General features: G+C 42.0%; 1 protein-coding gene across 1 annotated transcript in view; it reads right to left on the reverse strand.

Moving 5' to 3' along the window:
* Window positions 1-27,144, reverse strand: part of csmd3b (CUB and Sushi multiple domains 3b) — a 1,733,930-nt gene that overhangs the window by 1,506,205 nt on the left and 200,581 nt on the right. The window contains exon 2 of the mRNA XM_067976258.1: window positions 23,162-23,384. Coding sequence (XP_067832359.1) covers window positions 23,162-23,384 — 223 coding nt within the window. The remainder of the gene's footprint in view (window positions 1-23,161; window positions 23,385-27,144) is intronic.

Here is a 27,144-nt window from a genome sequence, read left to right on the forward strand (position 1 = left end):
ATAGGATGGATACTAAGGAGCTTTTTCCCTTCGTTGAGGGTTCTATAACAAGGGGACATAGATTCAAGGTAAAAGGCGGGAGGTTTAGAGGGGATTTGAGAAAGAACTTTTTCACCCAGAGGGTGGTTGGAGTCTGGAACTCACTGCCTGAAAGGGTTGTGGAGGCAGGAACCCTCACAACATTCAAGAAGCATTTGGATGAGCACTTGAAATGCCATAGCATACAAGGCTACGGACCAAATGCTGGAATATGGGATTAGAGTAGACAGGGCTGATGGCCGGCGCGGACACGATGGGCCGAAGGGCCTCTCTCCGTGCTGTATAACTCTATGACTCTATGAAAGGTGCTTATAAACGCAAGTCTTTCTTTCTTTTAAAAGAGATGCTTTACATAGTGAACATCAACTGGATTCTTGTATAAATGCAGAACACTGACCAGCTGTACTGTTGTCTTCTGTGGACAATAAAAAGGATCTGGAAATTAAATCTCATTCAGAATGCCGACAAATGGCCAGGTCAAATTTATTTTCCAGATCCTGATTTGTCTGGAGTGGATCAATGGATGGATTAGATAGATATCCAGAACAGTAGACTATAAATCTACAGATATGATGGCAATAATTAAATTTATTGATCAACTTGATGCAGGGCAACATTGAAGTTAATTTATAGTGCCTTTATATCCACAGGATGTTCCAAAGTGCTTTACAGCCAAGGAATTACTTTTGAAGTACAGTCACGGTTGATTTGCAAGCAAAAGCAACAGTCAATTTGTGCACAGCACAAACATCAATGAATCCACTGACCACTTAATCTGTTTTGGTGTTGTTGTCTAAGGAATAAATGTTGGCCAGGATAACTAACAAATAACAAAGTCAAAGTCAACTCATCCACAGCTTAGCTCCACGTTCTAGGCAAGAAATTAAAAATTAAAATGATAAGTTACATAAGCATATTTAAACTGACTTCAAATAAAACACTCTGAAAACAATGCAGTTCCAAGGAAATGACTAAGTGTTACACTTGAAAACATAAAGCTGTGTTCTACCAACATTGCTACTTTGCTCCGAGAAAATTAAGTAGAGATTTATTTTGGGTTCTAATAAAAACATTAAGAAACATAAAATTACATAGAATTTACAGCACAGAAATAAGCCATTCGGCCCAACAGGTCTGTGCCAGTGTTTATGGCTCCACACGAGCCTCCTCCCACCTTACTTCATCTCACCCTATCAACATATCCTTCTATTCATTTCTCCCTCATGTACTTATCGAGCTTCCCCTGAAAGGCAACTATTCTAATCCACTCAACTACTCCATGTAGTAGCAAGTTCCACATTCTAACCACTTTCTGAGTAAAGAAATTCCTCCTGAATTCCTTATTAGATTTATTAGTGACTAACTTATATTTAGGACCTCTAATTTTGGACAGCCCCACAAGTGGAAACGTGATCTCTACGTCTACCCCATCGAAACCGATCATCATTTTTAAGACCTTTATTAGGTCACATGGAGATAGAAAGCAGCACAGACGAATATCATAGGGCTTTAAATGATAAGTAAATTGATGTAAGAATTGTGAAGTAGCTCCAGTGGTATCACAGCGATTTTTGTTTTTATTCGTTCATGGGATGCGGGCGTCGCTGGCAAGGCCAGCATTTATTGCCCATCCCTAATTGCCCTCGAGAAGGTGGTGGTGAGCTGCCTTCTTGAACCGCTACAGTCCGTGTGGTGAAGGTTCTCCCACAGTGCTGTTAGGAAGGGAGTTCCAGGATTTTGAACCAGCGACGATATATTTTCCAAGTCGGGATGGTGTGTGACTTGGAGGGGAACGTGCAGGTGGTGTTGTTCCCATGTGCCTGCTGCTCTTGTCCTTCTAGGTGGTAGAGGTCGCGGGTTTGGGAAGTGCTGTCGAAGAAGCCTTGGTGAGTTGCTGCAGTGCATCCTGTGGATGGTACACACTACAGCCACTGTGCGCCGGTGGTGAAGGGAGTGAATGTTTAGGGTGGTGGATGGGGTGCCAATCAAGCGGGCTGCTTTGTCCTGGATGGTGTCGAGCTTCTTGAGTGTTGTTGGAGCTGCATTCATCCAGGCAAGTGGAGAGTATTCCATCACACTCCTGACTTGTGCCTTGTAGATGGTGGAAATGCTTTGGGGAGTCAGGAGGTGAGTCACTCACCACAGAATACCCAGCCTCTGACCTGCTCTTGTAGCCACAGTATTTATATGGCTGGTCCAGTTAAGTTTCTGGTCAATGGTGACCCCCAGGATGTTGATGGTGGGGGATTCGGCGATGGTAATGCCGTTGAATGTCAAGGGGAGATGGTTAGACTCTCTCTTTTTGGAGATGGTCATTTCCTGGCACTTGTCTGGCGCGAATGTTACTTGCCACTTATCAGCCCAAGCCTGGATGTTGTCCAGGTCTTGCTGCATGCGGGCTCGGACTGCTTCATTATCTGAGGGGTTGCGAATGGAACTGAACACTGTGCAATCATCAGCGAACATCCCCATTTCTGACCTTATGATGGCGGGAATGTCATTGATGAAGCAGCTGAAGATGGTTGGGCCCAGGACACTGCCCTGAGGAACTCCTGCTGCAATACCCTGGGGCTGAGATGATTGGCCTCCAACAATCACTACCATCTTCCTTTGTGCTCGGTATGACTCCAGCCACCGGAGAGTTTCCCCCCTGATTCCCATTGATTTCAATTTTACTAGGGCTCCTTAGTGTCACACTCGGTCAAATGCTGCCTGGATTTCAAGGGCAGTCACTCTCACCTCATCTCTGGAATTCAGCTCTTTTGTCCATGTTTGGACCAAGGCTGTAATGAGGTCTGGAGCCGAGTGGTCCTGGCGGAACCCAAACTGAGCATTGGTGAGCAGGTTATTGGTGAGTAAGTGCCGCTTGATAGCACTGTCGACGACATCTTCCATCACTTTGCTGATGATTGAGAGTAGACTGATGGGGTGGTAATTGGCCGGATTGGATTTGTCCTGCTTTTTGTGGACAGGACATACCTGGGCAATTTTCCACATTGTTGGATAGATGCCATCTCCACAAATTTATTTGTATTTCATGAAGATGACTTGGTATAAATTTGGATGGTTTGCTAAACTATGACAAAAAGTAGAGTTGTAACAGTTCGAGGGACTGAATGGCACTACTCCTGTTCCCTATATTCCTCACTACAGTTAGAGGTAAACTACTGCTGGGTGATGAACATATCTTTGCTAAGAATGAAGTGTGTAATTGTGAAATGGCTGTGTAAAGAGATTACTAATTGGTCATCTATTTTGTGAATTAAATCGTATAAAGTTAAGACCAAGGAAACTTGAATCAAGAAGTGGTTAACCTCACACAATCTAAGGCAAATCACTGACCTTGGCGGCTAGAGAAATAACAGCAGGATTATGCAGCAGTGGAGAGATGCATCTAACTATCACAAAGTGTAATTATTCTGGAATCTACATTGCACATTTATGGTCATATATGACTTTTATTTCTGTAGTAAAATTTTGCCAGGTCAAAACATGTTATAAACCAGACATTTGGTGAAATTTGTCAGCCATGTTGTACTATGGTATCATAATCAAAAAGATACAAAACAACCAAGAATATAGAGAGGAAAATAAATGTTAAATTGTAAACAGCTGAAATATAATAAATAGCTCTATATGAATTTTGATGCAATAGATTTTATTGCTATTTCATTGCATTTTATGTAGTACTGCTTTTTACTGCTTCCACTCCTACCCATCGCACCAGAGACATTACATAGTTTCCAGAGAATCTCCTTGTGTCCGCATAGTTACCTCTGGTGTACCTCAAGGATCCATCATTTGGCCCCCTTCTCCATCATTTATATGCTACCATTAGGCAATATTATTAGAGTTAGTTTTCTCGTGTACGCCTCTCCTTTTCCTCCATTGACCCCACAGCTGTTGCAACCCTGTCAATTGCATATGTGACATTAAGACTTGGATGAGCCAAATGAGATCCCGCTTAACGTCGGCAAAATCAAAGTTATCCTCTCTGACACCTACAAACACCTAGGAACAACATAGGAACAGGAGTAGGCCATTCAGCCCCTCGTGCCCGCTCTGCCATTTGATAAGATCATGGCTGATCTGTGATCTAGCTCCATATACAACTCAAATCCATCAATCTCATAGACTGCCTCCTCAGATTAATCCCCGAAGTGTGAAAGTTTGGTATATTGCTCAAACCTCAAACTCAGCTTCTTCCCCGCATCTGATCCATCACCAAGACTGCTTTCACCTCTGAACCTCTATTATTCTGCTGCTGCTAATGCATAGCTGTGTGTAACTTACTACATAGAATTTACACTACAGAAATAGGCCATTCAGCCCAACTGGCCTATGCCGGTGTTTATGCTCCACACAAGCCTCCTACCACCCTACTTCATCTAACCTTATCTGCATATCCTTCTATTCCTTTCTCCCTCTTGTACTTATCGAGCTTCTCCTTAAAGGCATCTATGCTATTAACCTTTACCACTCTGTGTGGCAGTAAGTTTCACATTCTAGCCACTCTCTGGGTAAAAAAAGTTTCTCCTGAATTCCTCATTGGATTTATTGGTGACTGTCCTATATTTATGGCCCCTAGTTTTGGACTTCCCACAAGTGAAAACATCTTCTCCATGTCTACCCTATCGAACCACTTCATAGTTTTAAGAGCCTCTGTTAGGTTACCCTCAACCTTCTCTTTTCTGGAGAAAAGAGCCCCAGTCTGTTCAGTCTTTCCTGATAGTTATAACCTCTCAGTTCTAGCATCATCCTTGTAAATCTATTTTGCACCTTCTCCAGTGTCTCTTTATCTTTTTTGTAATATGGAGACCAGAACTGAGTACGGTATTCTTATGTTTAACTTTTCTCTTCTTTTTAATCTTTCAACTGAGCCACAGAACTAAAACCCTAGTCTAGCTTCATGACTCTGGCACAATATGTTCTGATTTGGACTTTGATGCCCCCGTGATAAAGCAGAATCTGCTTATAATACCAGTTATAATGTGTGATTTGGCAAACTCCCAATTGGAGTACTACAAAATAGCTGATCACCATATCATCAAAACGTGGATTATCTGTGTTGCACTGCTGATCTATCAACTAAATTGCTGGTTCAAACTTGCCCCCGGCAACTTCTTGGACTGTCACCATTTTAAAAGATTATATGAACTATTTGACCTTTAGATTTGTCTTGGTTTAGGTTCCAATGTGGTGGGTCAAAGGGATTTACAACAGAAGTTCTGAACTGGCACAGATAGATCAACAGTGTACCGCAGTCAATCTTGTAGGTATTAAAAGCGAAAACTTTCTTGCATAATGGCTCTCATCTGTCATGTTGATCAACAGGTACTGCAAGAGGAGAAAAGCTGGGTAAATGAATTGCTGACTGGTTGATAATGACTTGCAAAAGGAGGTGTGAAAATTATTTTGGTGCCTGAACAAGTATACAGGATGTATTAAACTACTTGAGCACTGATTTTAACTCAAGGTGGGAATCTGGAGGGGGCGGGGTGAGCAGCAAGCCCTCACGATGTAGCCAGTGTGAGGACTGGATGATATTAACTCCCAGGCTTCATTTGAATATGATTAATGGACTGCTCATCCAATCGCATCGGGAAATGAGCAGACCATGCATTTTCTCTGCGCAATTTCTAGCGGGCCTCCCAAGAACTATTTAAAGCAGGAACGCACCTCTTAAAGCTAGGTTGCATTCACAATGCAGAGACAAGTATTTTGGCAGCAATGAGTCACAGGGCTGTCCCAGTTATATCAATTGTAAACAATTTTACAACACCAAGTTATAGTCCAGCAATTTTATTTTAAATTCACAAGCTTTCGGAGACTTCCTCCTTCCTCAGGTAAACATTTACCTGAGGAAGGAGGAAGTCTCCGAAAGCTTGTGAATTTAAAATAAAATTGCTGGACTATAACTTGGTGTTGTAAAATTGTTTACAATTGTCAACCCCAGTCCATCACCGGCATCTCCACATCATGACCAGTTATATCAAGTATTGGAAGGCTTGCCAAGGAGTTTCAGCACTATGGATAAAAGTGTGGGGGAATTCACTTCAAGCCTGTGTGATGTAATCTACAGTCTATCTTGGTGAGTGTGACCACCTCAACGACAAGAACTTAAATGTATATAGCGCCTTTAACATAGTAAAACATCCCAAGGCACTTCACAGGCGATTTTCAAACAAAATTTGACACCCAGCCACATAAGGAGATATTAGAACAGTCAACAAGGTAGGTTATAAGGAGTGCTGTAAAGGAGGAGAGGTAGAGAGGTTTAGGGAGGAAATTCCAGAGCTTAGGGCCTAGGCAGCTGAAGGCACGACCGCCAATCATAGAATGATAGAAATTTACAGCACAGGAGGCCGCCATTAGGTCCATCGTGTCTGTACCAGCCGAAAAAGAGCTATTCATGCTTAATCCCATTTTCCAGCACTTGGTCCGTAGCCTTGTAGGTTACGGCACTTCAAGTGCACATCCAAGTACTTTTTAAATGTAATGAAGATTTCTGCCTCTACCACCCATTCAGGCAGTGAGTTCCAGACCCCCACCACCCTCTGGGTGAAAACATTTCTCCTCAGCTCCCCTCTAATCCTTCTACCAATTACTTTAAATCTATGCCCTTTGGTTATTGACTTCTCTGCTAAGGGAAATAGGTCCTTCCTATCCACTCTATCTAGGCCCCTCATAATTTTATACACCTCAATTAAATCTCCCCTCAGCCTCCTTTGTTCCAAAGAAAACAACCCCAGGCTGTCCAATCAGTCCCCATAGCTAAAATTCTCCAGTCTTGGCAACATCCTCATGAATCTCCTCTGTACCCTCTCTAGTGCAATCACATTGGCCCATTGCCAATGGTGGAGCGATTAAAATCAGGGATGCGCAAGAGGCCAGAATTGGAGGAGCACAGACATCTTGGAGAGTTGTAGAGCTGGAGGAGTTTACAGAGATAGGGAGGGGTAAGGCCATGGGGGAATTTGAAAACAACAATGAGAATTTTAAAAATTGAGGCATTGTCGGACTGGGAGCCAATGTAGATCAGCGAGCACAGGGGTGATGGGTGAACGGGACTTGGTGTGAGTTAGGATACAGGCAGCAGCGTTTTGGAGGAGCTCAAGTTTATGGAGGGTGCAAGATGGGAAGCCAGCCAGGAGAGCATTGGAATAGTCGAGTCTAGAGGTAACAAAGCCACAGATAAGGGCTTCAGCAGCAGATGAGGGCAGGTGCAGAGACGTACAGTGTTACAAAGGTGGAAGTAGGCGGTCTTGGTAATGGAGCGGATATGTGGTTGGAAGCTCATCTCAGGGTCAAATAGGAAGCCAAGATTGCACACAACCTGGTTCAGCCTCAGACAGTGGCCAGAGAGAGGGATGGAGTTGGTGGCTAGGGAATGGAGCTTGTGGTGGGGACGAAAGACAATGGCTTCGGGTCTTTCCAATATTTAGTTGGACGCAATTGCTCATCCAGTACTGGATATTGGACAAGCAATGTGACAAATCAGAGACAATGGAGGGTTAAAGGGAGGTGGTGGTGAGGTAGAGCTGGGTGTTGTCAGCATACTTGTGGAATCTGACGTCGTGTTTTCGGATGATGTCGGCAAGTGGCAGCATGTGGATGTGAATTTTTTCTTATTATTCGTTCCCATGTACCTGCTGCCCTTGTCCTTCTAGGCGGTAGAGGTCGTGGGTTTGGGAGATGTTGTCAAAGAAGTCTTGGCGAGTTGCCACAATTCATCCTGTGGATGGTACGCACTGTAGCCATGATGCGTGGAGAGGATTTGAGAGGAAAGGGAGGTTGCAGCCAAGCACTCACAAAGGGACTCAGTGGCACCAGCCTTTGCAGCTTTAGTGGAAGCTCAAATGGCTGCCATGCAGACTCTTGGCTCCACCATAGAGACTCAGATCGGTGAACTGAGTAGATAGGGGCTTTCAAGGAATCTTCAGCAGTCTGTGGAAGTGGTGAACCCCAGCCCCATGGGAGTGGCAGTGCATGTTGCCCTCGCTCAAGGTATCAGCACGTCTGCTCCTCCACCACCCCCTCGTCATAGTGCCAATAGGACAGCTGGGTCAGACTGCCCTGGCAGCAGCTGAGGAGCAATTGTCTGTGGGCAGGACCTCACAGGCTCAAGCGCCTAGAAGTCATCAGCCACGAGCATCTCAAGGATCCCAACATGAGCAACAACAATCTTCCACCAGCTTTGCTGAGGCCACTAGGAGAGTCCGTGGCAGGAGTAGTAGAGGTAATAAACCTCTTATAAGAAATGCACCATGGGTCCACAATTGAGTGAGAATTAAATTCATCACCTTTATCACATTTGGTACTTTGGTCTGCAATGTAGTTTTATAGCTTCTGAGTCTGCAGTGTCAGTATATCATTGATATAAAAATTGGCTGAATGGTTTCACTGTTTTTTAAATGCAGGATTAAGGGAGGGGTGAAGGATATAACAAGGGCTGTAGAGAATGTAACAAGGAATGTGGAAGGGTTTTGTGCAAGCAGGGGAATTAAGTCAGTCTCCGGCATTGCAGGGCAATTAACTCCTCCTCAAATCTCTTGCTGCAAGGTATTAAGGTGGTCCTCCTTCTTCTTGCTTCCCCACCTCCACCCTAGACTTTCTCATCCAATGAGGACTGCTGCTTTTGCTCTGCCTTCTCCAAATGCAGGCCTCTCAGTGTGGCGAGGCTGTGCAAGATGCATCACACCATTATGATGCAGGAGACTCTTTGTGGGGCATATTTTAGGAAGTCCTCAAACCTGTCCAAACATCTGAACTCTGCTTCAGCAGTCCTATGGTGTGCTCGATAACCATCCTGGTGTTCCCATGGCATTGATTTTACCTATGTTGCTCAGGCATAGTGAGGTTGCGGAAGGGGTGCCATGAGCCATAAGTGTCACATTGGTAGAAGGGTCGAACATAGGGGGGATGGTTGCATGACGCAGGATAAAAGTATTGTGACAGCATCCTGGGTACCTTGCACAAACGTGCACGATTTGGTTTCTGTGATTGGAGACAAGCTGACATTAATGGAGTGATAGCCCTACCTATTCATGAATGTTGCTGGTTGCTGTTCAGGTGCCCTGATGGCAACATGTTTGCAGTCAATGACGCCCTGCACGCGGGGCAAGCTGGCCATTGCCTCAAATCCCCGAGCTCTCTCTTGTTGACTATTGAGGTCAATGGGGAAGATGATGTAATGGTCAGTCCTGGCGAACAGGGTGTTGGTGACCTGCTTAATGCAGTGTACTGCAGACTGGGAGATGCAGTAATATCCCCTGTAGCAGACTGGAAAGGGCCAGTGGAAAAAGAAGTTAAGGACTGTGGTGACTTGAGAGCCAGTGGCAAAGCATTACCCCACGTCCAGCAGGGAGCAGATCCCCTGTTGCTGGAGGCTACAGAAGTCTGTAACCTCCTGCTTGGAGAAGTACAGCCTCCTGATAGACTGCTCTTTAGATAGATCCAAGAAAATGATTCTTGGTCTGTACACCCTGTGTCGTGGGTGTGGCCTTTTATGAGCAGCCCCTCTCATCTACTGTCTTGTAATAGGCCCAGCTGGTGCTCATACTGGTTGCTGAGACTGCTGCTACTGCTCCTCTTCTGACAGCTCCACCATCCAAACAAAACCGGCAATATTAGCACCCATAATAAGTAGATAGAGCTTACTGATGATAAGTAAGGCAAAAATGAGAGAAAGAAACATTCTGGAAGCTGGAAACTCTCCTCGCAATCCAAACAGCACAGTGGCACACAGATCCATACTTGCAGCTAAGTGTCCCTTTAAATACTGTTTCAGTGGCGCAGAGAGTCCAATCCTGTTGGGTTGGGCGCAGGACGGAACTTCCTTAATTGCACATTAAAATGGCATTGGGGTCCGAATTGCATCGTAGGAACTCGATTTGTATATATTCATGAGGCCGCTGCCTGCTTCTGGTGGACGCCTCGGCCGACTAAAAAAACTGTGGTTAAAATGGCGGCAGGCAGGAATGTAGCAGGAACAGAGTGGTAAGTACCCTGCAGCGATTTTAACCACCTACCCACCATAGTCCCTTTCGTGTCACCAACTTGCACTGACCAGTAAAAAAGAACAAAAACATACACTGAATAGAATTTGTAATGGGCAGGGGAAATTAAATTAGATCAGAGGATGATTTTCAACTGCGATCGCTAAAACCAGATTCCACTGTGACATATTAAATAGTTCAGGCCAGTAGAACCCACTAACTTAAATTAAATTAATATAAAATATTTCCTCAAAAGGTGATAAGCATTTTGTGGAATTTGTCACTACATTTATTTAGTTTCTACCTGGAGAAAACTTCTTACGAGCATTTCTAACACTGAGTAACCAGTTTAATGGGTCAGTTAAGTAATTTCTTTTTCAGAATTGTGTATTTTTTTTTGTTTGTCAGCACCGATAGAAAAAAGACAAGTTAGTTTGACAAGTTTGAATGGCCTACTCCTGTTCCTATGTTCCTAATATTTTGGGTGCAAATCTTCAATGGGACTGAAAACTTCAAAATTTGCAAGCATTTTAGTGGAGTTGGGCAAAAGTAAAAGGGAGAAACAACAGATACTCTAATAGGTTGAATGACTTGCAAACTGCTCAATAGAAAACTTGTGATGTAAAAGATTATCTCAGTGAGGCAAAAGAAAACAGGTCAGGTGGCAAAAAGAGAAAGACCTCATAAGGTATAAAATTTGGGGGAAAAATTGTAAATGAAAGAAATTTAAAATTAAAAAAAGGCTGCCAGAAACACAGGAGAAGTTGGTATGCGTGGCACCCATTTTTTGGGCGTAAAACGGGTGCAAAAGTTATCAATTTTGGAGTACAAGGTCCTCCACCCGATTCACCCTCAAATTGCACGGAGCGCAAAATTGGATTAGGAGTTTTTAAAAAATTATTTAGGCGTCCCAGGCACCTGCCTGAAGCAGGCATTAGGTCCCTTTATTATACCTCATTAAGTTATTCAAATCGAGATCCTATGCAGTACATTTTAATCCCAAAAAATGGGCGCAATGCATACCAATTTCTACCCCAGTGTTTCCATCAACTTTATATTCCTTTTGATCGCCTTCATTTAGGAACAAGAGTATGCCATTCTGCCCCTCGAGCCTGTTCCACCATTCAATTAGCTTATGGCTGATCAGTACCTTAACTCCATGTACACAATTTGGTTCCGTAACCCTTAATACCCTTGCCAAACAAAAATCTATCAATCTCACTTCTGAAATTTTCAATTGACCTAGCCTTAACAGCTTTTTTGGGCGAGGGTGGGGGGGGGGGGGTTGGGGAGGGAGAGTTCCAGATTTGTACTATCCTTTGTGTGAAGAAGTGCTTCCTTGAACGGTCTAACTCTAATTTTAAGGCTATGCTGCCTTGTTCTGGACTTCTCCCACCAGAGGAAATAGTTTCTCTCTATCTACCCTATTAATTCCTTTAATCATCTTGAACACCTCAATCAGATCGCCCCTTAATCTTCTATATTTAAGGGAATACAAGCCTAGTCTATGCAACCTGTCCTCATAATTTAACCCTTTTAGTCTCAGTATTATTCTGGTGAATCTGAGCTGCACTTCCTCCAAGGCCAATATATCCTTCCTAAGCTGCGGTTCCCAGAACTGAACACAGTACTCTAAATGGGGTCTAACCAGAGCTTTATATAACTAACATAATTCCACCCCTTTGTATTCCAGCCCCTTGAAATAAAGGCCAAAATTCCATTAGCCTTTTTAATTATTTTTTGTACCTGTCCACTAGCTTTTAATACTTGGACCCCCAAATCTCTCTGCTCCTCCACAGTTCCTGGCTTCTCACCATTTAGAAAATACTCTGATCTATCTTTTAGGTCCAAAGCAGGTGACCTCACACTTCCCCACACTGAACTCCATCTGCCACAGTTTTGCCCACTCACTTAAACTGTCAATGTCCCTTTGCAACTTTCTGTTCCCATCTACACTATTTACCTAACTTGGATATATGGCTCTCTATTCCTTCTTCTAAGTCATTTGTCAATATAATGAAAAGCTGAGGCGTCAGTACAGGTCCCTGGGGAACACCACTAGTCACATCCTGCAAATTTGAGTACACACCCACTATCCTGACTCTCTGTCTCCTACCTCCTAACCAATTCTCTACCCATGTCAATCGGTTGCCTACAATTCTATGCGCTCTCATTTTTATGGAACCTTATTGATTGCCTCCTGGAAGTCCATATAAATAACATCCATAGACACTCCCTTATCTACTATATTGGTTACCTCCTTAAAAAATTCAACTAGGTTCGTTAGACATGACTTCCTCTTTACAAATCCATGTTGGCTCTTTCTGATCAATTCATGTTTGTCCAAATGCTCAATCACTCTGTACCTAATAACAGATTCTAGTAATGTCCCCACAACAGACATTAGGCTAATACACCTATAATTTCTTAGTTTCTCTCTCCTACCCTTCTTAAATAATGGAGTGACATTGGCAATTTTCCAATCCAAGGGGACAATTCCTGAATCAAGAGAATTTTGGAAGATGATGATTAAAGCATCTACAATTTCCTCACCTACTTCTTTTAATACCCTGGGGTGGAAACCATCAGATCCTGGAGATTTGTTTATCTTTGGTCTTATTAATTTCTCCATTTCCATTTTAAAAAAAACTTATATTAAATCTAGTAAGTTCATCCCCTTTGTACCAGGTGGTGAGTGGCCCAAACAATGGATCTTAAAGCAACATCTAAAGGACGCTCACAAAATGGCCCAGGAAATATATTATTTTTTTTGGTGTGGCCAGCCCATCCTAGGCCCCCCACCCCCCCACCACCTCCTTCTGGGATCAACTCCCCATCCCTCCCAGGGTCCGCTGTCGATCGGCTCAGTGTGGGAACTGGCCGATTTCCCAGAACCGGCGAGTTGCATCAGGACATCCATTTGGTGCCCGCAGCTCACCGGCAGAATGGTAATCCGGTCCAGGGCTCTAAATGGCTCAGGCCACCCACCAGCAAGAACGGGCAATAGTTAAAATCGAACCTACTATTCTTCAAGCCTTGGAACAACATAGAAGGCCAACATCAGATTAGGAATGGGAGAGGGAGTTAAAGTGGTGAGCCACAGGGAGGTCGGGGGTCACACTTGTGGACAGAATAGCGATGTTCAGAAAAGCAGTCATCCAACTTGCATCTGGTCTCTCCCCAATATAGAGGGAGCTTTGCTGTAAGCAGAGAATGCAGTATACTAGATTCGAGGGAATACAAGTAAACTCTTGTCTTACATGAAAGGAGCATTTAGCACCCGAGATCATTTTATTTTGTTGAACACATTAGTTCCAATAAAACTAAACAGCTGGGAAAGGGGAACTGAACTCGTCACCTTCATTTTGTTCAAAATTAAACATCTTTTTTAAAAATTTCAAGTGTCTCGACATTGTGCCAGCATGATGCATATATTGATAATGCAAAAGGGATTTGGTCACCGCACAATAGTGTGGGAAATATCCTGTGGAGACAATGATTTGAAAAAATAAAAACAGACCATTAAAATGTATTTTATCCCCACACATTAAAACAGGGTGCACAATGGGGAACATTGAAATACTGCAATACCTGACAGGTGAGAAAGCCCTTCATCGTGACTTTTTCACAGATCAATTATTAAGTCTCCTTCACTTCTGGAGTAAATTGGGTATTCTATTATTCCCCAATGTTTATTCTTTTAGTATTGAGCGCTTTTCAATTTGATTACAGGAAAGAGAATTGGGTTAGCTTTTTCTTATTGCATTTTAGGACAATATACTCTAGATAGGTAAATTGCTAAAGCAATAAATGCAGTAACAGAAAACAATAAAAGCAGCATCTGCCCTCATAAAAAAAAATGACCACATAGCAATATTCAAATAAAGAATGTAGATTGCAAAACAAACAAAATCTTGTTTCAGGTTTCAGGAGGATTGTTCTGAAACATGATACAAAAATAATCGTATTTACAGATAATGAGGAGTTATTGATAACGCGCTATACTATCCAGGGCGTGAGAGAAAAGTATGGTAAAGGAAACTTTGATACCTGCAGGATTTTTCAGAGAGTTAAGAACAATCTACAGTGAACTCCTAATATAATTAAATCTGTTAGAAATGTACACTAGACATCAGAAGTCCATGCTAATCAACTGCAGATAATTCCTTGATAAAACTGCAACAATGTCACAATTGCCAGTCCTTTTGTAGAAATATCAACTGTCAGATGCAGTTGGTATCCACTCCGACTGTTGTTACCAGCAACAAAAACGTAAAAATGGAATTAAAAAAAATCACTCCAACATAAAATTAAAACAGTATAAATTACAAATGGCAAATACTGGGAAGAAAGGATTTAATGGGATACTAGCTTTGTACAAGAATGCCATAAAGGGTAGCCAGCATTCAATTACAAGTAATAAGTCAGACCTCACAAATCTGCTAGAATTCATTCAACATGTAACTAAATTAGTAAATGGAGCCACCGATTGGATACAATTCCCATGAATTTTGGAAGGCATTTGATAAAGTTCCACAAGTGAAAGTTTTAAAGAAGATTATGGCTCATGCATTTAATGGTAAATTAACCAGCCAGAACTGGCTTGGCAATAGAAAGCTGAAAGCAATGACGAATAAAAAAAGTGTGAGAAGGACAGTAACTTGTGTGGTTGAAATGGAGTTTGTTCTTAAGTCTCCTGCTGTTAAAATATTTATAAATGAAGAACTGCTACCAAGATCAAAATTTGATGATCACGCCAAGTGATTTGACCAGTTGCCTTATTTGTGAGATTGATAGCACTCAGAGAGATCTGGAAAAGTTATTCAGATAGACTAAAGAACATGAGGGCAGATGTTCCTTGCCTCTCCCCTCCCTTCCCTCCCCCACCCCACTCCTCCTCACCCAATTGTGCTGCTGGGTTGGGGGTGTGCCCACCAAACAGGCTCTCCACTGTAACTCGCCCTTTGTTGGAGGCCAGAAAATAAGCCAACACCGATGCTGAAGTAGTAGGCAGGTCAGGGCTGGGTGAGGAAGCGATTCTGGAGGGGCATGAGCATGGGCTGGCAGTGGGCTGCAGTATTTCTGTGGAGCCCGGAGGAATACTCCTGCTCCACAAAATTAAAAGAAAAAGGGGTTTAGGGCCGTTTTGTGGGGCGGCTAGTTAGGCCACTCACCGTCTGGGACAAATTAGCAGAGCGGCACAGCGCATGCTATACTTCAAAATTGCAATTGGGGTCCTACAACGCTGTAGGATCCCAATTTGCATATTTAAACAGTGCTGTGTGCCAAATTGTATCAGACGGGCCTTGGGTGTCCAAGGGGTAGCCGATTTGCTCCCCTCCCACCCTGATTTTCCTCTGCTGGACGGACACCTGTTTCTCAAGCAGGAAACAGATGGACAGCAGTTGATTTAGCGGAGAGTGAATCTTGAATGGTTTGTTAACCAAACCTTGAGGCAATACTACGGGTGAATTTCCTTGGGGCTTCTCCCGCTCCGCAACCATTACTTTGGCGGAAGTCCAGTTTATACACGTAAACTGGGTTTCTGACAAACTCTTGCTGACGTTATAGCAGTGGACCAGGAGAGGACCCAAGGGAATTCACCGTCAACATTGTGTCAAGGCTCACTCTCATCTGAATCATTTGATGAGATTGGTTTTCTTGTAAGCCCTCCCATCAACCCATTATTCTCTATGTAATCACTTTAAGCTGTAGGTCATTCTCCAGTAATGAAATTGCCTTCCAAATGAAAAGCTTAAAAATTCCCAAAGCAATTAGCTTTTTAGATTTGCTCCCCATACAGTAGAATTCCTCTGATGAAAACTTTATCAGGGATAATTGGAAGAATTGATGCTTGCAGCATGGAGCTATGTCCACCAGAAGCACATAGTGAGAATTCAAGCATGTGTTCCTCATGATTTTCCATCAGGGAGTGTGCATCCAATTTCCCGCTACATGCTCCCAGCAGGCAATCACACGGGAGCCTTAATTCATAAAATTATCCCATGTATGAATAGCAAAAAAGAATTATGAACGAACTTGACTCTCCTTTGTTCTCATTCATAGATTTTTTTCTAAATCGCAATGCAATTGGGCCGTATCTAGGTATTACAAAATACAATGCCATATCTATGACTTTTCAGATATGCCAATTATTTGTCTTCTGATCTTTGCTTCGCAAACAAATACATTTTTGCTCTTTACAGCAAAGCTAATTGTTTTTCTGTTGTTTTACATAGCACAAACACCGTTTGACATTTATGCATTTCAATAATTGCAAACAGTATGGAATATTCTAACGTTTAGTATTCAGAAAACAACTTTTGCTCTGATGTTTGGTTTTGCCAACCTCAAAATCAAAGCACTCACCAGCTTGGAAGGAACAGTGTCTGTGCACCTCTGTCGCTTATCCACTTTGGTTCGACTATCTGCTGTTTGGCTCCTTCATTGTGGCCTGTTGCATCTCTTTCCTATAGGCTTGCCTAGCCTAGCTCCTTTTCTGTGTCAAAAGGTGCATTTTGTTCCTGTTTAGCATTTATTTCATTGGTTTCCTTCCGTGCAGTAAATTCTCTCAGTGCTCATTGGTACAAGATCTTTAACTGAGGCTATCTACTCTAGTCCCATTTTACTCTCCTGTCCCATATTCTTTGCTAATATTCCTTCTCAAATACTTATCCAATTCCCTTTTAAATGAGTTATAGTCACTGGGGTAGAAATTGGTCCGTTAAGTAGAGAAATTGGTCCCCGTAGCTCATCAACATTGAATAGCACTGCTCGTTCTGTTTGTTGGCAGCTCGCCTAATCGGGGGGCCTGAAAATGATGGGTCAATGATGCTATTAAAAGGCACCTCTTGAAGAGGAGGTGCACTTTGGCTGTTGAAGACTGGAATCTGTGTGAGCACTTCAGTTATGCCTGAAACAGCTGCTGGAAGGGCCCCCAGGTTCTCAGATGCTGCACTGGTAGAGACAATTTCCGGAGGAGAAGTGAGGTGCCGTTTACGCCCAGGTGGGGTGGGGGGGGGTGGTGGTGTGGGAGAGAAAGAGAGCCTCCAGACAAGTGGCTAGGCAGCAGTGGTGATGGCAGAGGAGTTCAATGCCAGGAGCATGGCACCCAGCACATGTCTGCAATTCCGGAAGAGGTTTATTGACCTTACCAGTGTTGCTAAGGTAGGACTCCTAACTGAGATTTTGGATTACTCTCTCTTCATCTCTGCACCACCTGTTGCCCCATAATACAAGGGAGCAGATGCGCACATGAGAAGGAAAAGCCTATATCCATGTCCTGTCCCCACTCAAGGATGTGGTCCTGGACATCATGGGCAGTGAGATGTTTCAGGCCCATGGCTACTAACAAGGATGGAGGATGCATCTTGCAGGGTTTTTATGCACCTCACCCTCTTTGTCCTTTGTTACTCCAATATCACCCTACACACTCTGCGTGACCAAGTACAGCTGCTTTCAGTGGCCATTCGTCTCTCACTGCTCACCCTCGATACGAACTATCCCTCCCTTCCATTTCAGGTCCAGAAGTTATACAGGCCCTTGGACGAGCAGAGGAAGAGGAGGGCAGCACTATGAAAGATGAAGCATCACTCGACCTTACCCTTGCAGGCATCAGCTCAGATTCTGGCACCACGTGCAGTTCAGAGGGAGATGCCCCCAGCACTAGTGCACTGGAGCAAGGAAAGGGGATCAGATGGCCCGTGAAGCAGCTCACCCGAGGGAAAACTTGCATCCGAGCCCTGCTGGAGAGGGCATAGGTAATGACTTTGACAGTCCAGAGTATAGAAGACTACCAATGGTTGTACGTCAGGAACTTCTAAGTTGCCTGCCAGCAAGCCTTTGTACACTGGCACAGAGTATGGAGGTGTCCAACTCCAACCTGTGTTGGGTCCTCACTCCAGCCATCACAACATTGTATTCAACCATGGAACAAGTAATCAGCTCTGTGAACAGAGTGGGGCCACAGCCATGGAGTCTCTGTTGGCATCACTGACAGATTCGCTGGGACCTCAGACTGCTGCCATCTCCTCTGGCTTTCAAGCCATGAGGGACATAATGGAAAGGGCCTCACTTCACTCCTGCACTCTGTTCTCAGGCAGAGCAGTGGGTTTGCTGAGGTTCAGCCCCATGGGAGTGCCAGTAGCACCATAGGAGAGGCATATGCTGCTCTCTCTCAGAATGGCAGCATGCCTGCTACCCCACCAGCCTCTCAACCAGTGCCCTTGTTGCTGTCAAGCAGCCAGCTGAGCCTGGCCACCCCAGAGATGCCGCAGTCTGTGCCCACTGTGCCTACAGCTCCTTGAGGTCGCTGACTACAGCTATCGCAAGTGCCCTCAGTGGGAGTTCAGGAGCCTTCCACCTCCCAAGCTCCAGCCACAAGGAAACCACCTCGTAGGAGCACCAAAATAGGGGAAAAAGCACAGAAGTCAGGCATCGGTAACAAGTCAAAGGTTGTGGGTTCAAACTACAGAACTTCAGCATGTAATCTGCTGTCACTCCAATGTAGCTCTGAGGGAGTGCTTCACTGTCAGAGGTGGCGAACTTCGTATGATATATTAAACCAGAGCCCTACTTTCCTTGTTCTGGTGGTTCAGTTGGATGCAAAAGATTCCGTAGTGCGATTTGAAGGAAAGCAGGGAGTTTTGCCGGTGGCTTGGCCAACACAAATCCCTCTACTAACATCATTAAAAACAGATCAAGTGGTCATTCACCTCTTTTGCTATTTGTGGGATCGAATTGTGTGCAAAACAATTGCGGCAGCACAATAACTATCACTTCAAAAATGAATCGATTACATGTGAAGTGCTTTACGAAGCCTTGAGATGCATGAAAGAAAGGCTTGCATTTGTATAGCACTTTTCACGACCTCAGGATGTCCCAAAGCGGTTTAGAGCCAATTCAGAATTTTTGAAATGTAGGCATTGTTGTAATAGCAGCCAATTTGCACAGAGCTAGGTCCCACAAACAGCAATTTGATAATGACCAGATAATCTGTTTTAGTATGTTGGTTGAGGGATAAATATTGGCCAGGACACCAAGGATAACCAGGGATAACTCCACTGTTCTTCTTCGAAATAGTGCCTTGGGATCTTTTGCGTCCACCTGAGGAGGCAGACGGCCCCTCGATTTAACGTCTCATCCGAAAGACGGCACCTCCAACAACGCAGCACTCCCTCAGTACTGCACTGGAGTGTCAGCCTAGATTTTCATGAAAAGATGCTTAACAAAACTATATTTCTTTCATCTACAGTCATAACTTTTAATTATTTAAAGAAGTTAAAGTAGTAAACAGATTTATTAATTTCTGCTGAAAAGAAATGAATCCATAGGAGGAACAATTTCAGTGATTTCACATTGAACGGAAACTTCATTGCAACTATGCCGAACTCATTACTTCTCATCTGGCATTAGTCTGAATAGAAACTGAAAAATCTATTAACAACTAGGATAATAGGGGTAACTGAGGAGACAAGGACTATTTTTAAGCAAACTTTAGGGAGCATATCTGGTTTCCCTCATAATGACCTGCTAAGGAAATTGTATTCTCAGAAAAGTTATGTTTCAAAGTTATGGATTCCTGTGATTTGATTGGTGTGCTGTTAGCTACAGAGAAACGCATGCTGTTAACAATATGGGCACAGAGCATCATACCTAGTCTGTATCTATTGCAGATCAGTCGTTGATACACGTTCTTCAATATTTTGGAAGACCTTTTTCTGCGTACATTGAATCTCTGAGCCTCATCATCACCTTTGATCTTGGTTTATCAGGTACTGAAGGGGTGACTGTATAAATTTCCATTTGAATTCAAATGATCAAAAAAACCTTTCAAAATGCCCAAAACCTCTGATTTCAAAAAGTTAATGAGGTTCATCCTCGTTATATTAAGTTAATTTAAATGTTTTTCACGAAGTGTATTGCTATTAATGATGCAAATCTGAAGATTCAGCATGTGTTAATGGCACAATAGTAGATTAAATAGTTATCATATTGGTAAATGGTACAGGGGATGGGGAGCTAATATGCAGTGAAAACCTGCAGTCCTGAGTACAACACTGAACTACTGCAGCTCAGCAATTTTGTCACAATCTATTTATTAACTGTTCTAAAGAACATTGCACCATATTTTCATCTGATGTTCCAGCATCTCAGTAACTTATTTAATCAGCTCTACATCAACCAGCATACAGCACAATGAAGCATCATTATAGTGATATGCAAAAGCTAGGACTGTAATATAAAATAAGTAATGAAAAAAGACTATAGACCAATAACATATTCATACAAAATTACTGTGCTATTTTAACTGAGGTATAATCTGTTTAATTTTTATGGGTTAATGCCTCTGTTAAAATAGCAAAGTGATTCTATACAACCTTGTGAAGCATTCATAGGCTATTATCAGAGTGTAATTTCTAGGCTTGCATCAATTACTACAACTGCCTCTGAGCATTTGATTTTTTCAAATGAGATTAGAAATCAAAACAAGCTTTACTGACATCCAGCAATTAAAACAAATTACTGTCGTTTTCCATTTAACAAATTTTAGCATAATCATTAATTTACTGACTAAAACTTACTCACTGCATTTAAAAATTAACCTACTGCTTATGCTCAATAATTAAATTATTCACTAAGTTTCAAAAAATCAATTTTTATGAATCAATTAAGTTCCCCACTACTGTCAATAAAGATTTTTTTTTTAAATTGAGCTCATCAAGCAGAGGGATGTTTTCCCTACAGAATAGAACTCTTCCCACTCCAGGTCAGGCATAGCACAGGCAGATGCAGGGGAAAGCTGTTTCTATTTTGACCCAACAAGGTGCCCTAGCCCCAAACTCAGAAGAGGAACCCCTACTGCATCAGTATGACATTTTTTCCCAATTTCCCACACCAGCCATTCTGTGGCCTCTTGGAGTGAGATTACCAATTGTTGTCAAATTAAAGGCAGTTTTGTGCTGTGGGGCCTTGCTCACTCGGAACTGAATTGAAACTGCCTAAACTTATAGGACCCTTACAGCAAACACACAGATGAGACCTTCATCCTATCAGTCTGGATTTGAACACAAGTCCCATAGGTAAAAGGCCAGTGTCTAACCCATTGGTCACCCAGGTTCCAATAATAAATTATGAAATTTTCATCTGAATTTATTATTTCAACAAACCTGCATCATTTGTTCATGATCAATGTTGTGGGAAGTCAGCAAGCATTTAAAAAAAAATTTAACATCGTTCTTTTTATTTTTTTTTGAAGAGATTTAAATTTGACTAGAAAATTGGTGTATCATCTGAAGAAATCATACTTCAGGAAATTCATTTTTAAACACTTATTACAAATTGTTATATATTAATGACTTGGACTTGGGTGTACAGGGCACAATTTCCAAATTTGCAGATGACACAAAACTTGGAAGTGTAGTGATCAGTGAAGAGGATAGTGATAGACTTCAAGAGGATATAGACAGGCTGGTTAAATGGGCAGACACATGGCAGATGAAATTTAACGCAGATAAATGCGAAGTGATACATTTCAGTAGGAAGAACAAGGAGAGGCAATATAAACAAGAGGGTACAATTGTAAAAGGGGTACAGGAATAGAGAGATCTGGGGGTATATGTACACAAATCGTTGAAGGTGTCAGGGCAGGTTGAGAAAGCGGTTAAAAAAGCACACAGGATCCTGGGCTTTATAAATAGAGGCATAGAGTACAAAGCAAGGAAGTCATGAAGAACCTTTATAAAACACTGGTTCGACCACAACTGGAGTATTGTGTCCAGTTCTGGGCACCGCACTTTAGGAAAGATGTGAAGGCCTTAGAGAGGGTGCAGATAAGATTTACTAGAATGATTCCAAGGATGAGGGACTTCAGTTACATGGATAAACTGGAGAAGCTGGGGTTGTTCTCCTTGGAACAGAGACAGTTGCAAGGAGATTTGATAGAGGTATTTAAAATCATGAAGGGTCTAGACAGAATAAATAGAAAGAAACTGTTCCCATTGGCAGAAGGGTCAAGAACCAGAGGACATAGATTTAAGGTGATTGGCAAAAGAACCAAAGGTGGCATGAGGAAAAACTTTTTATGCAGCGAGTGGTTATGATCTGGAATGCACTGCCAGACTGGGTGGTGGAGGCAGATTAAATCATGGCTTTCAAAAGGGAACTAGATAAGTACTTGAAAGGAAAAGAATTGCAGGGCTACAGGGATAGGGCGGGGAGTGGGACTAGCTGGATCACTCTTGCATTGGGCCGGCCTGGACTTGATGGGCCGAATGGCCTCCTTCCGTGCTGTAATCTTTCAATGATTCTATGAAATGAAAATTCTGTTACTGCCCAGTGGTCCAGTCTACATCTACAACTACTGCAGCGTCATGCGAGCCTTCATTTTAATCAAATGGCAATGTCACGATTGCTAACGGTTTAATTACAGCAGCAGTTCTGACGTCTCATGCATGGATTGAAGCTGTCACATAAAACTAATTAAATGTAGCCAATGCACCTGCTTTAGAGCGTGCAAACATAAACATTTTGTGTCAACTACCATATGAGACTAAGCCTCTCACTACTTCAAATAGTATAACAAAAGAATCAGAGAATGTTACCCCATATTGTAAAAACTGCTAAACCGTGAAGACTGTTAGGCAAATTAAATAAATAGTAGGCAACAAATAAATCTGCTGTTTTACAGCATCTTTGATATCAAAGGTGAAAACCAAGTAATCCTTGAAGCTCCAATATGAGATCAATGTTAAAAAGTACTCAAATCACAATACAGATGATCTATTCTTTTCTGTGGCGATCCACGTACAAGCAAATATGTCTGAAGTGAAATTAAGTTATAAATTGAATGTTATTTCACATGCTAAGGCATTAGTGTCAGGAATATTATCAAAGTTACGGCTGAATATATGTAGCATGAGTCTAACTACTGGCAGAGGAGAAAATAGTATTAAACCATTGAGATGTGCTGGATACATTCTACAAAAGAAAAAAAATCCATGAAAGTGCAGCAAAGCTTTATCTTGTGCAGGGGCTGGTCTCACCATAGATAATTACAGAAACAGATCAAACACTAAAACAGGATATTGCACATCAAATTGCAGTCCATGCAAAACATTACTTGCCTTGTCCTAAAGTTCACAGGATGAGGTTGCCCATCATACAATGCCAGATAATCATACTCCTCCTCCAAAGCAAATGATTGAAACACAATCTGTATTCTATTGTGTTCTTCTGCTACAATGATCCATGTACAGTTTGCACCATTTGGATATCCATATGGGAAGCCAGGACTTTCTATCGTGCCATTTAGTCCTTGTAATGTCCCTCCACAAGTATAAATAAACCCTGTAATGAAAAGGAGGGGAGAAAAATAATTTAGATCAGCAATATTGCAGACTAAAAGTTCATTCTAAACACAAATTATTTAATCTTAAAGTACAACAACCTCTGATAGCTTAACCCCTAAATAACTTAATATAAACTATGCAAGATTATTGTTCAATATACTCAAGGCTATACACAAGAAACCCTTCATATTTATCATCTTTTATATTATTGGATGGCTAATTTTTCTTAAAATCACTGATTCCTGATGTGCAACCTAAATATGAATGTTACATCTTGATAGAATATATTGGGGTACATTTTATGAATTAACACCCCCAGCACAGAGACTTGCATGACAGGAGCGCATGTTATGAATTTGAGCATGGGAGTCAATGTACCTTGCATGATTTTCCATTCATTATATCGCAAACCTATTATTTTTGTCAGAAAGTGATGGAACTGTTGTGCATTTCTCGCATTTTCTGCCTTTATTTCAGTAACGATGTTATTTTGATGCACAATGAGTTGGATGGGCTAAGTAACCCTTTCTTATTCTTTCATGTTCTTACAGATTGCAATGTTAAAATGGCATACAAGGGGAAATAAATCAACTATTGCATCTTGGAGGCTCAGTTGAGGTCAATAAACCACAAAAACTTTACATCTGAGCTGATCTATTTCAGTTTTGTTTTTCACACCAACTTTTTTTTAAAGCCTAATGAGGCCCTTTTTTGCCTATGATTTCTCCTGTGAGACCATTTTCGTTGCAATGCCACTATTAGCTACCATAATAGCCACCTGTCTAGTCTACCCATTTGATACTTCTTCTCCCAATGGGAAAGTAATTGGCCTCAGCTCATCACTTTCTTACAGCAGCACAGCACAGGTGGGATTACAATCTCAGCAGTGCAGGAACCACATCTACATCTAATACTTCCAAGCAATGCAGTCTGTGCTTTACCATGCCGAATCACAGCTCAGTCAGTTCCTGGCATTAATTTATATATTTGTGCCTGATGCAGAACAAACAAGAGGCACAAGAGTAAATTTTGCAAAGTGAGGGTCTCGCTTGACAGAAAAAACGATTGGAGAATTGGGCATGGAGGTCAGCACAATTCATAGAGCTCCAGGTTTACTGATCATTAAAATTAATGACTGGAAAATGGAGCATCACAAATCAAGCGCACTGACCTTTGCACTCCCAGCACAAGTGCAGCCTCACAAAATTTACCTTTTCAGTAAGAGCTGAGATAACGTCATTGTTTGAAACGCTCAAGACTTGGAAGCACAAATGTGCTTTTGTTCCCAGTCCAGTGACTTCCCATGTGCATTAATTTGAATACATGCTAGACTTAATCCCTCCAAATTCATCATGAATACAATTTGAGATGGAACTCTTCAGTTTTTTGGCAATTTCGTTGGGGTAGAAAGGAAATAGGACAATCCTTTACTAATGAATGTGCAGCCAAAGAATGCAATGGTTCAGAAAAGTTAAATAAATGTTGAAGAAATGTAACCTTAAAGTTCAATTCTATTAATTGTGAAACCATGACTGTTCAGATACCAAATGTTATCTTCTCCCTAAATGAACCTGACAAGTAATCACACAATAGTCTGGGTCACACTAGTAATCATCTTACATTTATCCTGGTCAGCGGTAGAAGGTGCAGGCATGTAAATATTTTTACATTCAGGAGATTACTCTAACAATGTTTGTGTTTTTTTAATGCTTTTACTGGTAGTAACTCTCAGATACATGAAGCAATCAAACTAATGATGCTCCACCAATTTTTCCTTCCCACTGAGTAGAGAATATATCAATTTATACCATAGGTGTGATCTGATAGTAGGTCTTTTTGGATCACTGATAATGCTAACTCCACCTGGGGTAGCATCACACCTATCTCCTACAGAAACCAACTCCCATAAGGATGGCTGCCAAAGTCTTTTTACTATCTTCCCCTCCTTCCCTCTACGTCCCTTTTATAACCATACTCGAACTTTGCTTTTTCTCTTTCTCCAAACAGTTTTTTTTGTTACTCAGCACTACTTTCAATTTTCTCCCCTGCTCTTCTTTCCCCTCTGCTTCAACACTACTCAAGGTATTAGGAGGGCTGTTTCGAATGAAAGGTACTGTGTTCAAAAATGGCTCAAGGGAACACTCATTTAATCATTAGAGATCTGAATCCATTAAAAGCTGGTGAAAATCCAGAGCAGTATTAGCCTGCAACTAGGGCAACTAGGTTGTCTTCACTGTGCATTTATGTCTGGAGGGAATACCCAAAGCTATCAACAAGCCACTGAGGTTACAGTGTTAGGTTTGCCTGTTCCCTCTCGCATAACAGCTGTAGCAGTCTCTTTATTTTTAATTCTCTCCAACATCATGAATATGACACTTCAACCTGAAGATTTGCAACTTATCATGGCCTCTGATGCACCCACAACCATATAAAATTTATTTTCCTCACTGCTGGGCTCTTCTGACTATAATCTTACATCTGCCTCTCCAAAAACACCTGCCATGAAAGATCCAATCCTGTATTGTATGACACTATAGGACCAATTTTGTGATCCCCAATGAGGTGGAGCTGGGACTGTGGGGTAAAACCCCTTTGAACAGTGGTACACTTGAAGGAAAGGGTTAACTGTGGCCCTTTTAAAACACAGCAACTGTCAGAATTTGAAAAGCTTTAGAAATTTCTAACAGGCCTTTGGCTGTGAAAATAACTGATAAGAAAAGGGAAGAAATCTTTGGAACCGTTAGAATCAGAAACATCACAGCTATAAAACAAGTCTGTGTATAGATAGAAGAGGTCCTACGCATTCTGATTACCCAAGAGGATTTGAAATCACTACGGCAGTTGGAATTGTTCAACAAAACAGGATATGCAGGGCAATAAAAGAGTCTAAATAAAGATAAGTGGGCACCCCCCTCCAACACATTCCAACGGTTTGAGATAGTTGCACCTGGTCTTAACTGAGGTACATCAAAGAGATATAGTGATGGATGAAGCCTCGCAACAAAGGGAGTAATTGGACAAAAAGAATGACACTTTCCCCCAATCCTACGTCCCATTGGTCAAAAACAATATAAAAAGACCCCGCAACGAGACCAGAGACTGCAGTTGGAGAGCTTGAAAGAAAGCTCTGCCTGCAAGGAGAGTGTCCAACAACAGGAAGACGACAAAGACCTCAATTGCCAAAAAAGCTGATCACTTTAACTGCCTTGATGCAAAAACCCTTGGTTTCTAATCTTGTATGTATTATATGATTCACCTGATGTTTGTATGAATTGTTTAACGATTAAATAATCATATTGCGAACCACCAAGTGTATAATGGGTAGATTAAGATTATTTGCATTACTTGATTTGCTTCATGCTTATATGAATAAGATCATAAGAAATAGGAGCAGGAGTAGGCCATCTGGCCCCTTGAGCCTGCTCTGTCATTCAACAAGATCATGGCTGATCTTCTACCTCAATGCCATTTTCCTGCACTAACCCCATAACCCTTGATGTCTTTAATATCTAGAAATCTATCAATCTCTGTTTTGAATGTACTCAATGACTGAGCCTCCACAGCCCTCTGGGGTTGAGAATTCCAAAGATTCACCATCCTCTGAGTGAAGAAATTTCTCCTCATCTCAGTCCTAAATGGTATTAACTAAGTATTTATTAAATATTAAATGAGCATTTTTGATTAATGAAACTACCGCGAGTGTGACTTTCTTTGGCTGACTATTGTCCAGGTTCAAGAATCATTGTAAAATCAGGTTT

Source organism: Heptranchias perlo, chromosome 3, assembly GCF_035084215.1.
Source record: "Heptranchias perlo isolate sHepPer1 chromosome 3, sHepPer1.hap1, whole genome shotgun sequence".
NCBI classification, from domain to species: Eukaryota; Metazoa; Chordata; class Chondrichthyes; order Hexanchiformes; family Hexanchidae; genus Heptranchias; species Heptranchias perlo.